Source organism: Zootermopsis nevadensis, unplaced genomic scaffold (assembly GCF_977971745.1).
Source record: "Zootermopsis nevadensis isolate Lab colony 2312 unplaced genomic scaffold, Znev_1.0 Znev_ptg000040l, whole genome shotgun sequence".
Taxonomy (NCBI): domain Eukaryota; kingdom Metazoa; phylum Arthropoda; class Insecta; order Blattodea; family Termopsidae; genus Zootermopsis; species Zootermopsis nevadensis.
This window is the reverse complement of record NW_028259172.1, coordinates 1017618-1034952: the sequence shown is the minus strand read 5'-3', so window position 1 is coordinate 1034952 and position 17335 is coordinate 1017618. Positions and strand designations below refer to the sequence as shown.

Below are 17335 nucleotides of genomic sequence, written 5' to 3'. Positions count from 1 at the left end.
TAAAATCTCAAACCACAATAGCTAGGCCTTGGACCAAGAACCTCCGAAATATTCAGCAGAAGTACTAATCACCCAATTGTGACGTCTGGTGCGTGAGTTTCATTTTATGAACATGATAACTAAATGTGTGTTCAAGTCATGTACAAAGCAAAAATTCAGAATGCAAGACAGTGGGACAGGAAAGCCTCTTTACCAACTGTTAAAATAGATGTATAAACTTCCAAGTAAACTCTTTCAGCTTTCTTTACAATTTCTAGTCCTTTGACTGTGATGTCTTCAGCCTCTCCAAGTCCTAACCCAATTATATAGAACATATCCGAACAACACAATTTTTAGATTCCCTACTACCTATAACTTCATTGATGCCACATTGGACATTTTGAAAGTTCTTGCTAGTTTGGCAATGTAGCAACCATAGATAACTACCTGCTCGCAACTTGTAGCGGTTAAACAAGCGATATAGGAATATTTATGATTGGCCGAGATGCTTACATGTGAACCAAGTGTGATAATCTGTGAACTCATTTTGAAATCTCAGTTTTAGTGTAATTATTACGTGGTATGTTTGGTATGGAGAGATTAGGATTGTACTGGTGATTCAAACATGTTTATCTCGGATGTTGTAGGAAGCAGTAAAGAAGAATTGCACAATGTAATTGTATATGATTTACGACATATAGGAGTGAAGTATAGAATTAAAAAGTCGGCCTGTAAGAATTCACAGGTGAGATGCCACTTAGAGACGTTGGGTTGGTTATGAGATTGCCATGCATTTCCAGTCTCGAATAAGTTAATAATAATTTTTACCATATTTTCAGCATCTTAAACACGGCAGTACAGACACGAAAGTATTTAAGGTGCCACTTCATCACCTTGTCCATGAAGTTGTATTCCTAAATTCTGGAACAGGTATTGAAGTCCCATGTTTTGTTGCAAGGGCCTGTTCATATATAAAACAGCACATACAAACTGAAGGAATTTTTCGAAAATCAGGCTCAACTTCTCGACAGAGAGAATTGAAGGTATGATATATCTAGAAAACTACAGTATCAATTTAGCAAGGACATTTACTGACATTTTATCATAATGCTAATGTTTCTGGACTTCCTTTGTTGACAGTTTGAAGGTTGTGTAGATAAATGGGAAGAATCATTTAACCTTCATCTAAAACTTTCAGTATTTTTGACGTTGGCACATAGATATCATTGTACTTTGCCTACTTTTACTTTATAATAAAGTGTTGAATAATATTTGAGTGATCCATCTAACAGTAAAATTATATATACTATGCAAAATAAAATAATTAGAATTATGGTTGGTACCAAATCAAGGAATTTGTATAGAAGCCTACTTCTGAAAGTATAAATTTACGTCGTCCTTCTGAATATATATTTTCATTAATCATCTTCATCATAAATAACCGGGAACATTTCCAGACAAATTCAGTTAAACACAAGGAATAAGGACTATGCTGGCATCAAAATCTTCATCATTCTATGACCTAGTCTCAAAATGTGTATTGGATAAAAAGGAGAAATGTAAAGTAACACTAAAAAGATTCTTAAATACCTTTTATTGTTTCGATGAATTCCTACAGTTAAAATAAGACTCATAATCCTTTTAGAGGCTACTATACTTACTTACATAATATAAATTGTCATTAGTAGCATAACCGTTGTGTTGCAATGGATCTAGTGTAATATTTTACATTTTCATGATGAATCTTTATCATTTGTGAATCCTAATTGATATATAAAATTATACTCATCTGTATGTTTCGTACTTATGAATTATTTCTCATCCTATAGTCTGACTAACTTTGGATTCATACCATATTTAGTTTCTTCAAAATTATTTGTTCTTAAACTATGAGTGCATGTACTACACAAAACGTGTATTTGTCAATAGTAAGGGTGCATTTTTTCAGTCTTACATGTCTGATAAGAATTTTAAGTTTTCAGCAATATAAAGTAATAATTATGGCACATTACATCCATTAGCTCATTTGAATTTTGTGCAGGCATCCGTGGAATGTGGCAAGATGTTTGGGCCTGAACACCATGTAATTGATGTAGCAAACATTTTGAAAATGTTTTTTAGGGAGCTACCTGAGCCACTTATACCACATGCATACCATGAAGTACTGCTGAGGTGAGTGATCTGCAAGTTGAAGTTATTTCACTGATTGTAATCTTTTTATTGGTTTATGAATTTGCCTGAATTCATAGAATACAACTTACTACATGTTCCTGAGTCCTTCCTGAGAAGCCAATGGTTACTCAGCCAAAAATTCCCAACATTTAATGGAACCTGAAGTTTCATTACCACGTTAACTTGAGCCTGCCACTGGACCCTATCCTGAGGCAGATGAGTCCAGTCCATACCAGCCCATCCTATTTCTCTAAGATTGATTTTAGTATTATCCTCCCACCAACGTCTAGGTCTTCCTAGTGGCCTCTTTCCTTCTGGTTTGCCCACCAAAACCCTGTATAGAGTCCTCTTCTGTCTCATGTGGGCTGCATGTCATGCCCATTTCATCCTCGTTGACTTGATCAAGTCTGATTATATTTGGCTAGGAGTATAACTTATGAAGCTCCTCATTATGCAACTTTCTCCAGTCCCCTAGTAATTCACCCCTTTTGGGTTAAATATTATTCTAAGCACCCTGTTCTCAGACACCCTCAGTCTGTGCTCCTCCCTTTGTGTCAGAGACCAAGTTCTACACCCATACAAAACTACTGGCAAAATTATAATTTTGTTTATATCAATATTTACATTTTTAGACAGCAGATGAGAAGATAAGAAGTTCTAAATTTGGAAATAATACATCAAATTTTTAATCAAAATTTCACTATTCATCTGTTAAGCCTAAATTAACAGGTATAAAAATCCATTAGAGTGTGCATTTGAATGTGAATGTGGCTTTTGGGAACTATGAAAAATAAAGGGTTTGAAATTTGTCTTTTTAAGACTGATCTGTACTAATACTTTGTATTACACTTTTTGCAGGTGTTTGCTGTTACAGGATAATAAAACAGAAGGAATACTTTTAACATGTCTGCTGATACCAACTGTACACATAAACACACTGGCATATTTGATGCAGGTGAGAATATAACATTAATTTTGGGATTTGTATGATTTCTCTTTCAGTTGAACTTGTTAATTCTAATCCTTCTGTCATGTACTACCACTGCCATCAACAGTAGCAGCACAAACTTGGTATGAAAACAACATTTGCACTAAGTAGGACTTGAGGTTTTAATGGTACTGTTCAGTGTAGAGTGCTGAAGTTTTAAAGGTAAAAGTTCTTTGGAAAGAATGCAAATTAAATTCTGGTAATTGTGTAGGAAAATGGAAATAACATTTTAATCACATGAATTATTTTGGTTTGATTCTGTGGGGCGGTCAAGGCCTGTAATAGGCTATAGAACCCTTGATGATGATGATGATGATAACGGTTCCTGATAGATCATTACAATTTGATATTTATTTATCATGTTTTAAATACAACTACAGAATTTGTTTCTTAATTTGTAACACTATGTTCAATAATATCTTTATAAAGTAACAGAGATTCATGTTCCACACAAATTTTGCCTCCTGAATGATTTTTATATATAGAATAAGTTTTAGGAATAAATTATGGGGAATGTTTTTAGACCTACGAAGCAAAAAAAGAAGGTCTTGAAATGCAGCCAATCTTTATATGCTGAAATTAAAAAAACATACAATTTTTATTTTTATGTATCATAGTAAGCTGTCCCACTACACGCCATGTAAGCACATTGGGGGAGTGGAGGTAGAGCTCCTACTCTTTCTTGACCTCGGTACTAGATGTGGATTACGTATCATACTTCTTAATAATTAAGTCATGCATCAAACATAAAATAACATTAGCACTAAATCTGGCATTTTTGTTATGGATTTTACTGGTTCAGGCATTTGTAACATTTGTCTGAGATGTGACTGTATCTTCTGTTGTATTTTATTACAGTTCCTCCAAGAGGTAGCATTTCATTCTGACACAAACAAGGTGGATGTGACAAATTTGGCACTCATAATTGCTCCTTCAGTTATGCCTGTAGAAGAGAAGATAGTTGTCTATGGCACATCAAGGCTCAGTCATCACGTAGAAGTTGTTGAAGTGTGTAACCAAATGTCTTCCTGAAGCAGAATTCTTTAACTTTTGTAGTATATTTTTTAATAATAATTAGGTTGGCAACCAGTTGTTCCAAATAGTACTGGACTACAAAGGATAAAATATTTTGTGAAGTTGGTCATGATTAATGCTTAAGGTGTTCTCATTTCTCTTGCAGTTCACTTGTTGCAACTCTTGTTATAACATTTATTTAAACTGAGTATCATTGACGGGGTATAAATTCTTGTTCAGCGTGTGTGGTCGTCACTTTACACAGCACATTTTCACCCTCAGATACTTCTGTAGCTTTCTGAATGCTGGCCAGTGACAGTTGGTCTTTGGCTGATTGCTACCATTTAATTCTGATATGGGCCTAGAATGACTTACGCTAAATATGACCAGTAAATGCTGCTGTAATGATTTATGATCGCATAAGTGCTTTCGGTTGTGGCTTCATGTCTGAATGATGAAGGCTACAGTGTTGTTAAACAGCCTACTATGTAGTGGTTGTCATTATGAGTTAATGTAGTTTAGTGTATGTTGAATTACTTTTTCTTTATTGCTGTTATTATTATAAGAATAATGTAAGTTAAATGTGGTTCTGTTAGAAAGTGTTGGAGAAAATTATGTGTTTAGTTGTTTGGGGCAAGTGAAGCAGGCATTCAGAATTGAATGTGTTTATGTGTTGTATGTACATATTACTGACATTTGACTATTACATCAAATTTTTTAAAACTGAGCTTCTGAATATTGCTGACCTCTTTTTGTGGAGATTTTTAAATTTAAATAAGAATTGAACTTATAAAGATTCATAAGTGGTTGCCGCTGGCTCACATATTTAACTTATTACAGATAATTGGCAAAAATGTTTCCCAGATCACTGATATTTTTGAAGGAGTATAAAGGAACTTCTAATTTATCTGTACTGAAAATGTTTAGTAGTTTTCATGATCTGTGGCAATATGAACATTACATTACACAGCACTAAAATTTATCACGTATTTTTGTATGTAGCTGCTGATAAGTAATGCTGATAAAATTGGAAATCTTCCGGAGAGCATATGTGAAAGATTGGCAGCAAACAACTCTGTCCCTTCCTTGTCCAATGATGAGCAAGATGGTGATTCATCCAGGCAGAGCAAGAAAAAGAAGAAAAAGCAAAGTGGATCAAAAACACGTGTGTTTGTTACTTGTTAACTTCTGTATACATTTAGATATGATGTTAGCTGTATGACTGCAGACTCAGCAAAATGAAAAAAAAGAGCATAAAAGTAGTATAATGTTTTTGCCACAAAATAACACACTTGCAAAGTAGGCCATTCATATACAGAATTTGCTTGACAGGTAATGATTATTGCCATCTTTAGGTACGAGGGTCGCTCATTAAGTAATGCCCCACATTTTTTTTCTCAGCCAATAATGAAGATAGAAAAGTGTACTTTTACATGCTTGAGATTTGATGTTTCCCGCGTTCGTGTACGGAGTTTCAAATGATTCCAACCGATAGCGGAGCTGTAGTGAACTGTTAAAATGGCGTCTGTGAACGACTCTCGTTACAAGCAACGAGCTGTAATTGAATTCCTTGTTGCTGAAAAAGAAACGGTGGTGAACATTCATAAACGTTTGTGTGCTGTGTATGGAAGCTGTGCAGTCGATAGGAGCACCGTTGGTCGCTGGGCTAAGAGAGTTAAAGCTTCAGGAAGTGAAGAAACCGAGCTCCGTGATCTGCCGCGCTCTGGGCGTCCTGCCACAGCCACCACTCCAGACATGTTGAACCGCGCGGATGCCATTATTCGTGAGGATCGGCGCATCACAACTCGACAATTGGCCCAACAGCTTTCAGTCAGCAATGGAAGTGTGATTGCAATTATCCAGGCTATCGCATATTCGAAGGTGTGCGCAAGATGGGTTCCACGAAGTCTCACAGCAGACCACAGGATTCAAAGGAAAACGATTTCTTCTGAATTGTTGGAGCGTTTTGATTCTGAGGGAGAGGTCTTTCTGTCCCGGATCATTACAGGTGACGAAACCTGGATACACCACTTTGAGCCAGAGACAAAAAGGCAGTCAATGGAGTGGCATCATCCTCAATCACCGAGAAAGAAGAAATTCAAGACAACTCCCTCCGCCGGAAAAGTCATGATGACTGTCTTTTGGGACAGTGATGGGGTCATTCTTGTGGATGTGATGCCAAGAGGTGCGACCATCAATTCAGACGCGTACATCAGGACCCTGAAAACCCTCAAGAAGCGTTTTCGACGAGTTCGGCCTCACAAGCATCCAGCAGAAATTTTGCTCCTGCACGACAATGCACGCCCTCACACAAGTCTGAGAACCCGGGAAGAAATCACCAAATTGGGTTGGACGGTGCTACCCCATCCACCCTACAGTCCAGATCTGGCACCCTCCGACTTCCATCTCTTTGGGCCACTTAAAGATGCTATCCGCGGAACAAGATTTGAAGATGACGAGAGCGTGATTCAAGCAGTGAGGACATGGCTACGTGCACAGGACAAGAGCTGGTACCGGCAAGGCATGCATGCACTTGTTCCACGCTGGCGTAAAACCGTACAAGTTGATGGGGACTATGTGGAAAAATAGTATGTGTAAAGGAAACATTGATTTATATTGTCACCAAATTTCAGCCATCTTGAATAAATATATTCTGAGGAAAAAAATGTGGGGCATTACTTAATGAGCGACCCTCGTAAAATCTGGAAACAGCAGAAAGTAAGCTACAAACCTTATTAATACTTGTTTCTCTAAATGGCTAAAGAACTGATTGTTACTGTTCTGAAGGGGGAGACTGCCTTTATGGCACTACAGTTATTAATGGGTCCATTATTCAGTCTGCTGGTGGTGCATGTGTGTATATGGAGCAGTGGTGGAATGATACTAATGGGAAATCAAACAATTTAAAGAAAACTTGTCCCAGTATCATTTTGTCCACCAAAAATCTGAAATGGATTGTTCTTGGCCTCTGTGATAGTAGTCAGACAAGTAACTGCCTTAGCTTTTGCATGGCCTATTATATTGAACCTTCCTGTGGATATTTGTAAAATCTGCACATTTTACTTAAGGTGTCCCTTAACTGAAGCTATCACAATTTAAACATACTTACCACAAGGCTGATTACAATAATTATTCTTTTTGTAGATTCTACTAGTTCATAGTTTATTAGGCATGCAATCTTCTGTCACCAGTCACAATGAAGCATTTTTAACTGGAATTTAGGAAAAAATCTGGGCTTCATATAATAAAGTTTACAATTTCAAAGAATCAGCAGCTTTTGGGAACGTTTTAATTTTTGTCAACTTTTCCCCCTTTCATCACACTTTGCATACTTGGCTATTCAATAATAACATTTTGGAAATTGGAACTTGGATTAATTTGTATGGAATGTGTTGAAAGTATTTTTGTGTTCATCGACCATTCACAAAATTTTGTTTATTAATGATATGGGTATAAATATTTATGAAAAGAAGCACTTAATTTTTATAAGGTGATTATTCTGGTTTGTGCTGTATAGTCTTGTAGAAGTTTGCTGATGTTTCAGAGGTGCTAGCTGCCTCCATCGATGATGGAGACAGTCATCTTCATATTCATTGCTGTGAGAACCTCAAATCTCACTTTATTTTCAGTTTCTTTCTCCCACTTCTAACTGATCATGAGGTATATAGAGTGCAATGAATTATTTGGAATAATGCATGTAACAATTCTGGTGGTGTCTAAATCTTTGCTTTGTGGTATGTTCTCACAGGTATGTTGAATGGATTGAAGAAAATGGTTGGAAAGGGAACTCCAGAAGTAGATGAGGGTCACCTTATTACATCCACACCCTATGTTAAATCAAGCAAGAAACGGAAAGCCGCTGAAGTAACTAGTGCATTTTCAAGCAAGAAGAGGTTTGTACAATTTCTGTATTATCTCTGCAATTCATTGTTGGCTTTGCCTTTGTAAATATAATTTCTTTTATTTACATTAATTTGTTATGTTGATGCTTTTGTGAGCCAGAACCTGGAAATGAGCAAGCCTGCATCATTATCAAATTTTATTCTTTCATGCTTTATGTTCTTCCTGTTGTAATATGTCTTGTCTCTAAAGACAAAGAATACCTCGGTGTGGCTTAAATTTTATGTTGAGATATGATAACAGCTCTTAGCAGGCTTAGCTACTCAGAGGATAGTTGAATGAATTGTACTTCAATATTAACCTTTATCATATGATAACAGGGAATTTAAATGTTTGTATTACAGGGTTATACCAGATGGATTTCAATTCCAGAATTAATGGTTTTGCGGTATTTTGCAGAAACTCACAACCAGCTAGATTTTGTGTTTGCTGTGACACAGATGATAAAGACATCTTGCGACTGTATATATGGTTTTTCATATCGGTGCTGTGTCTTTTCTGGCCGTGCATGTTATATATCCCATCACAATTTAATAACTTTTAGATATTAATTCTGTGTGTGGGACCTCTTAATGTGGTGGTTAGCATCCAGTTAGTATTGAAAATTTTTATTATGGGGGAAAGGAAGGTTTGTTTTATAGGAGTTTTATTGCACTTTGTAGGCATCTTGATACAGAAAATGAATTTGTGGCTTATGTTTTTTGAGAAGTCTGTAAAAATGTTGGCTGCAGTAACAAAGACCTTCCATCTGTGTGATTACTTTGAGGTGAGTCACATGACTGTTCGGTCACTGTGATGACATGTAGTTCTGTGTAATTGCTGAGATGATACAGATGTCGGTCATATGCTGTAAAGGTTTATGACAATGTTTGACTATTATCTCATAATTTTTGATATTGTTCAGTGTCTTAGGTTTATTTTATTTGTATAAAACCTCAGGAGTATGATCTGTTCTCATCTTCTGATTGTTGTTATTGATTATGGCTGGATGCATTAAGAAGAAGTGAGGAAAATAAATAAAAATAAAACAAAAAATATAATTATGGATACAGTACATAATTGTATTTGTATGCATACCTGATACTGAAAGTAAATATGCCTTTGTATGTAAATTAGCTGTATGTGATGGGTTCTGTGTTATGTTTGAAAAATTTTGCATATGCCTTGCATGCTTTGTGTGATGATGTTTTTGAGTATGCATGTTGGTGTTCCAGGCAGGATGTTTTGCAAATGCTCCCCCAGAGTGTAGCACTAGCCAACATTCCTTATACTCCTTCTAGATCCATGGCACATGACTTGTATGTTTCGTCTCCGGTTTGTTCACATCCAAAGTAAGTAGCTCTGGAGCGCTTGTTGCATGGTTTTTGTATTGTACAACTTGAGGTTTGTCTGTTCGAGACATGCAATTTTTTCACACTTGTGGTGTTCTTTCTTGTATGGTACTCAGTTTAAATGCATGAAATGTTTAATTGAGTGTATAAACATATGTGTTAATTTTGTGTTTCTTCTTTGGAATTACAAAGCTAGATTGCTTCTGTCCTTTTCATTTAATTGCCATGTCCTTATTGTTTTGCTTAATTTATTGCGGCTATAGGTGGATTAGTATGTTCACTTGTTTCAGTATTATATTTTCATTTACAGTTTAGCTTCAATTATTTTGCAATTATTTTTTCATGAGATGCTGTTCTGTTTTGTGCTCAGAAAGTTAAAGAATATACATTTTTTTACATAGACACCTGGAAATTTTGTTTATACAAGCAAAATTTATTTTCCTAAACTACTGAATTTTCACAAATCAGTATAAAATGGATGACTATGTACAGCTTATTTTGAAATTTAACATTGTATTCAACCTTCAGTATCAATTTCCTTGTGCTGCTTTTGCCCTTTCTTTTTTTCTCATTTTTTTTAGCTATTCTCAATAATTATTACAGTATATATAAATGTAATGGCATACACAAGAGTTTACAGAGTGTAGTAACCTCTGTATAGTCATGACAGGCAATTTCAGAATCAGTGTTCAAATTACATTAAAGTTGTTATTATGTCTGTACAAGTGTACTTTATTCAGCCATTCATAGACTATAACTAAAATAACTGTCAAATTTGTAAAACAGTTACATGGTCCTTGAAACTCCTTTGCTTTCCCACTACCAATATTATTCTCAAACTAAAATATTTGAAATAGTTAATCTACTGTGTACAGTTCATGTGCTACTAAAAATGGTTTCATCATCTGTCCACAGCCCCAGCAGGAAAGTAAAGTGTCCACAGTCAGTGAAACAGCGGCACAGAAGATTCTTCACACCAAAGTTACATACTGAAAGGTAAAAGGTGTGAACTTGTGAACTACAGTTACTACTACTTCTCACATTCATGTAAAGAAAATTAAAATATTTTTCTTTACAGCGTTATAAAGAAGAATAATGGTAAAGACACATACGACAGCTGGAAGAAGACTCAACTAAGTGTTGGAAGTTGGTCTGGGAAGAAGCAAGTAAGAAAGCATGGAATTGTTCATTAGAAGTTCTACTGATCTTGTCTTCAGAAGAGAGAATCCAGCCTTTCCTGCATGTTTTCTATTTTGTATTAAAGCAGGGGTTCTCAATCTTTTCCAGTTGTGTCACATTTACTCACTACAAGGTTATAAATTATAACAATTTATTGAATCCCCTTGGCAATGCTACTAAATTACGCCTTGTTTTGAAAATGGGTTCGCATAATTCTTAATATTTTTCTTAAACGAGATCAGTCATTAGTGAGATACTTGACATTGCCTTTGCTTAAGTAATCTTTTACTATGAGCTGACAGTAATAATTACTGACAAATACCGACAACCTTAATAGGACATGTTTCCTGGCAACAAATACATCATCCGGGTACCAGTGCCAGTACAGTGTGCATTATTTTTTGGGATAATCATAATTACAGGGTACCTCATCCTAATTTTGTCAGTATGTAATTAGTATGTCTTTCTGGACCAATTTTCAAAGTGTGATCCACAAAATACTACCTGTTGCTGTTCTGTCTTTTGGCACCTCCTGAACACTCAAAACTGTTGCATAAAAACTCAGAAATAGTCTTAACAACAAGTTACAGCATTGTTAATATCGAGAAATATGTTTTACAAGGGCTGTTAGTTAAAGTGAATAAATTTATGTAGGGTTTGAGGTTTTCACGGCGGTAAGTCTGAAGATGTCTGTCTTCTGGGTTGTTGCGCCGTGTAATCTGGTAGAAGTTTACCGATATTTCAGAGGTCCTTGCTGCCAGACTACATGGCACAACGACCCAGAAAACAGACATCTTCTGAGTAAATCTTTTATGATTCATAATTATCAGAATGTGGCATATGATAAAATATGCAAAAATACATCATTTTAAACAAGTATCTGATTGCTAATTTTGTATTTATTTGTTCATGCTTCTTTGATTTGTGTGTGGGTATATAAATAATATGTATCATAGTCAACTGTTCCATTAATTCGTGGTAATGCAATTCCATGAAGAACTTTGTTGGTAGTTATATTATTAGTAATATTCCTTAAAGTATTTTAGTGAAACACTACTCAAACTGTTATTTACCAGTAGATTAGACGAATACTATATATTACATGACACATTCAGTAATTTTAGATTTTGCCTAAAGCTTGAAAGTGTTCCAGGTGATTGTGGTTACACTTCATGCTTTCTGAGTGCATGTTCCATGGATAGAATTTCAGATACATTATTTTAGAAAAACATACAATGTGTATTTTAGAATTTTTCTAAATGCTCTGGAATTCTCTCACAAATATCACATTGACAGCCTTAACTCATGTTTCAGAAACCTGAGGAATTGGCTGTTGTGTGTAATCCATTTGGTTCAGACATAACCTGCCATTCGGATCATGCAAGTCGAGGAAGTTCTCTGGAGCGAAGCTGGACTGCAGGCCCCTGGGCCAGAAAGAAACTTTTAAATCTATCAGCTATACCAGTGTTTTTACCCTCAATTGGGTCTGGTGTTGACATCACTAGTGATAGGGAACTGGCCCAAGTAGAAAACCGATGTGTTCCAGTCATTCAGGGCGCACAAGTCAATCTGTGCGATGATCCTATTCATGTATTACAACCAGATCATCATGAGACAGAATTTGTTCGTATTCCAAAGAGTGAATATGAAGCGATTAAGAACATAGTATCTGTTATTGAGAACAGAATATTACAAGAGTTTGGAAACATGAGCTCTGCCAGTGACACTGACTCAAGTGCATGCCCTCTAAATGTACCATCTAGCACTGAAGCCAGTAATAACACAGAATTGGTTCAGACTGCATATGAAAGAACTTTAGTTGAATCTGAGAAATTAGGCGACGCTTCAGCAGATCACCTTGCCAGGCGACTGAGCAGGGAACTAAGGATTCATCGGAGCCTAGAGAATAAAGTTATAAGATCACCGAGTGCACGAAAAATTGGCACCATCAGGCGTAGGTCAAAAAAAAATGCAAAACCTGTCTTCAGAAAATCATCAGAAAATAATGGGTTAGGAAGAAACATGTCATGGCACTTAGCTGTAATACCCAGCTGTACTGAGATCAACCAGTTGTGCCCACGCACTAATTTAAAGAGGAGCAGGCCCAATGCAGTTTTCACAGGCTTGCCTCAACCAAGTCCAAGAAATGCTGTCAGCACTGAGCACAAAAGAATAGCTTGCAAATCTCAGCATGACCAACCTTCTGAGGGTGGAATTGAAGAGATATTGCAAAAGTACCAGTCCTGTCTATTGGATGATGAGATGATGAATATGATGGATTTGACTCAGTATCTTGATGTGTGTAGAAAAGTAGTTGGTCCCATGACAAGAAGTAAAGCTCGGAGGGCTTCCTCCTTCCATGGTTCTGAATGGGCGTTCAGAAATCAGAGCTTTAGAAGTGAACATTTTACAGATGTTATGAAATCCAACAGTGATGGTAACATTGCTCAAACCACAATTCACAGCTCACTCGGCCCAAAAGTAAATGCTGATATTGTTGATAGAAGAAAACAACAGGAAGATGGTGAATGGAAAACAGCAGACGTCTTCTTCAATGGTGACCAAAACATCAAGGAAGAAGTGCCTGTTACAGGCAGAGCTTCTGTAGCAAAATTAAGGATCGAGAATGCAGGAATGGTTTTGGAAAGAATGAAGTTATTTGATGCAAAAGCAAATTGCAGTTTAGGATATCATGAGAAAGAGAAATCTATGACTGATTCTAAAACAAAACGACTTGTAAATATTCCGAGTGTGTTTGGATGTAATGCAAATGCTACTCGATCTGTAGGAATCCAATATTCCGGAAATATTCCTACCAAGAAACATAGCGTCTCTAGATCAAGTCATAGCAAGTCAGTTCAAAGGATTCATTCCTCATTTGGTTCAGACATAACCTGCCATTCGGATCATGCAAGTCGAGGAAGTTCTCTGGAGCGAAGCTGGACTGCAGGCCCCTGGGCCAGAAAGAAACTTTTAAATCTATCAGCTATACCAGTGTTTTTACCCTCAATTGGGTCTGGTGTTGACATCACTAGTGATAGGGAACTGGCCCAAGTAGAAAACCGATGTGTTCCAGTCATTCAGGGCGCACAAGTCAATCTGTGCGATGATCCTATTCATGTATTACAACCAGATCATCATGAGACAGAATTTGTTCGTATTCCAAAGAGTGAATATGAAGCGATTAAGAACATAGTATCTGTTATTGAGAACAGAATATTACAAGAGTTTGGAAACATGAGCTCTGCCAGTGACACTGACTCAAGTGCATGCCCTCTAAATGTACCATCTAGCACTGAAGCCAGTAATAACACAGAATTGGTTCAGACTGCATATGAAAGAACTTTAGTTGAATCTGAGAAATTAGGCGACGCTTCAGCAGATCACCTTGCCAGGCGACTGAGCAGGGAACTAAGGATTCATCGGAGCCTAGAGAATAAAGTTATAAGATCACCGAGTGCACGAAAAATTGGCACCATCAGGCGTAGGTCAAAAAAAAATGCAAAACCTGTCTTCAGAAAATCATCAGAAAATAATGGGTTAGGAAGAAACATGTCATGGCACTTAGCTGTAATACCCAGCTGTACTGAGATCAACCAGTTGTGCCCACGCACTAATTTAAAGAGGAGCAGGCCCAATGCAGTTTTCACAGGCTTGCCTCAACCAAGTCCAAGAAATGCTGTCAGCACTGAGCACAAAAGAATAGCTTGCAAATCTCAGCATGACCAACCTTCTGAGGGTGGAATTGAAGAGATATTGCAAAAGTACCAGTCCTGTCTATTGGATGATGAGATGATGAATATGATGGATTTGACTCAGTATCTTGATGTGTGTAGAAAAGTAGTTGGTCCCATGACAAGAAGTAAAGCTCGGAGGGCTTCCTCCTTCCATGGTTCTGAATGGGCGTTCAGAAATCAGAGCTTTAGAAGTGAACATTTTACAGATGTTATGAAATCCAACAGTGATGGTAACATTGCTCAAACCACAATTCACAGCTCACTCGGCCCAAAAGTAAATGCTGATATTGTTGATAGAAGAAAACAACAGGAAGATGGTGAATGGAAAACAGCAGACGTCTTCTTCAATGGTGACCAAAACATCAAGGAAGAAGTGCCTGTTACAGGCAGAGCTTCTGTAGCAAAATTAAGGATCGAGAATGCAGGAATGGTTTTGGAAAGAATGAAGTTATTTGATGCAAAAGCAAATTGCAGTTTAGGATATCATGAGAAAGAGAAATCTATGACTGATTCTAAAACAAAACGACTTGTAAATATTCCGAGTGTGTTTGGATGTAATGCAAATGCTACTCGATCTGTAGGAATCCAATATTCCGGAAATATTCCTACCAAGAAACATAGCGTCTCTAGATCAAGTCATAGCAAGTCAGTTCAAAGGATTCATTCCTCATTAGTAGCAAAGTCTGGCGTAAGTGATTTGCAAGATTCTTTTAAAGGTAGCCTGAAGAAGATGGGCACACCTAGACGGAGGCATGGAATGAAAAGTCCAAATGGTTCTCACCAAAAACAAAAGTTGAAAGTAAGGAAGTCACCATCCAAGGCAGATCCAATATCCATAGGAAGTCCAGCCGCAACAATCCGTAGAAAGCATAACAGAATGAAGCTGACACGTGGCAGAGTTTGTACAAATGTTAAAGCAAATCTTACCGTTCCGATAAAGTGGTTAAGTACAGAGAAGGAGAATGTTCTGTTCCCTTGTGATAATACATGCATACAGCCAAATATGGGATCTCAGAGTGGCAAGGATGTAAAGGAAGACTCTCAACTTACATTCGCTCAAGCCAATATGCCTAATACATTGAAAGAAGTGTGTTCTCCTGCAGTGTGTAAGACATCCTTCTCTCCTCTGAAAGACTGCAACAGGATTGAAGTTAATAGTCAAATTCCACATTGCACCATTAAAGATCCATCTGTGGTGACTTGCTCAGGGTGTAGAACCCCGAGGGAGATGCCATATATTAAGAAAGCTTTACTCACCAAGTCCCCAAGTCAGTTCTGCAGGACACCAAAGGGCAGTCTCCTTTCCACTGACAGAAGTGGTTGTCATCACCAAACCCCAATGAAAGCTGTGGCCGATTTTGGCTATGGAACCACTGTTGCATCTCCCAAAAGACAAAGTCCCAGACTCTTCGGTATCAAATAATGAAATCTCTCATAGATCTAATGTAAACAGTGAAAAGTAAATTTCTTCATGTGCCAAATAATGCTACGATTTCTTTATATCAAGTGTCAATTTATAGAACTTTCTATCATTATGACTAGTATAATTCAGTGGAATGTAATTTATATACGGAAATTATTTGATGTCTTATAGTCTGTATGCAGTTAGCAAGAGTTTCATCTTTGATCATAACACAGGGTAGGTCTTTATATCAAGTGTCAATTTATAGAACTTTCTATCATTATGACTAGTATAATTCAGTGGAATGTAATTTATATACGGAAATTATTTGATGTCTTATAGTCTGTATGCAGTTAGCAAGAGTTTCATCTTTGATCATAACACAGGGTAGTTTGCTGGTTTTGTGTTATTGAGAAAATTATATTTAATTATTGAGGCCTAATTTTTAATAGGAATTTTTTAAATCAGGACAGGGGTTTATCTTGTGAGTTGGGATGGGAATTGTCATATGCATATTTTTGTAAAGAAATATTGTACACAAGCAGAAACAAATTTAAGAATTTTTCTATTTTGGTTTCTTCAGCAAATGAATGGGTTTCTTAGTGTCTTTTATCTTTACAAGCAAATGTTCAGGTCACATTAAATAAAAAGAGTACTTTTTGATGTGTCTTATTTCTTCTAAAACGTGTCCACATGAATTTGATTTCTACAAATGACGTAACCGGTAGTACTATGTTAATGTAATGAAGTAATTGGTTTGCATTTTTGTACAAAACTAGTTGACAGATTTCTTACTTAGCAGTTTATTGTATATTGATGCGTACAACTTACTGCGTTATGAAGAGTAAATATTTTGTTCTCTGTGTGGTACAATGTATATGCATGGGTATATCCCATCTCTGCTTTTAATATGGATGGCATTAATCTTTTTAGTAATAATTATAATTTGATCCTGAAGAAATTAAAAATTTCATGAGGTAAACTGTCTTAAAAATAATGTACTTTGATATCTTTGTATGCTAACTGCTAGTACATATATATTTTTCCATCTCTTGACTGTATCGTTCGGGATCTGAACATGAAATGTGATAAAATCCTGGCCTAATTCTGCATTATTTGTACTTATTGGTCAAGTTATATTTTGTGCAATTTTGAATTAAACTGTTCTAGAGACTGTAACAAAGTGGATTCATGTAAAAAAAAAGTTTGTTTGTATGACACTATTTTATGACTGTATTCAATAAAACAATGTTTATATCATTGTCATTGTAAAGTTATTTTACATTGAACATTTTGAAGATATGTAAAGATGCATGTAAGCACATGTGCTTAGCTTACATATCTGACAGTAATGGTTTGGTCACAGATGGCAGCACAAGGCAGCCAGTTGTCATTCAGGCACTGAGGGTCTTGGGTTATGGATGCAACGGTGAGCCATAGGGAATGAAGGTAAGAAAGGAGGGACAATTTTCATTATGTGCACACAACTTTTAAGTTTGTACTTGGTATGGTTTACTTTACATGGAAAGAGAAATTCTCCTATGGCTCTCCGGTCCGTATTCGGTCCATGGCCTCCTCAATTCTCCTCTTCCATTCGGTCCTCTGTTAGGTCTGTCTGTACGAGGCTTTGATC

At 36.5% G+C, this 17335-nt stretch overlaps 1 protein-coding gene across 1 annotated transcript; it reads left to right on the top strand.

Annotated features, from left to right (window-relative positions):
• The first annotated feature begins 6 nt into the window (after positions 1-6).
• Positions 7-16964, top strand: LOC147871755 (uncharacterized). The gene is made up of 11 exons (XM_087360213.1): positions 7-724; positions 819-1022; positions 2021-2151; positions 3010-3106; positions 3998-4147; positions 5156-5318; positions 7902-8046; positions 9268-9384; positions 10300-10380; positions 10463-10550; positions 11878-16964. The coding sequence occupies exons 1-11, from the start codon at positions 605-607 to the stop codon at positions 15721-15723; spliced, it is 5142 nt and encodes a 1713-aa protein (XP_087216339.1). The 5' UTR covers positions 7-604; the 3' UTR covers positions 15724-16964.
• The last annotated feature ends 371 nt before the right edge of the window (positions 16965-17335 follow it).

Excerpts from the sequence above, each read along its gene's own strand:
- LOC147871755 (XM_087360213.1), top strand. The coding sequence starts at position 605 with ATGTTTATCTCGGATGTTGTAGGAAGCAGTAAAGAAGAATTGCACAAT. Across the intron at positions 2,152-3,009 it reads TACCATGAAGTACTGCTGAG|GTGTTTGCTGTTACAGGATA; the intron begins GTGAGTGATCTG and ends CACTTTTTGCAG. Across the intron at positions 4,148-5,155 it reads ATCACGTAGAAGTTGTTGAA|CTGCTGATAAGTAATGCTGA; the intron begins GTGTGTAACCAA and ends TTTTGTATGTAG.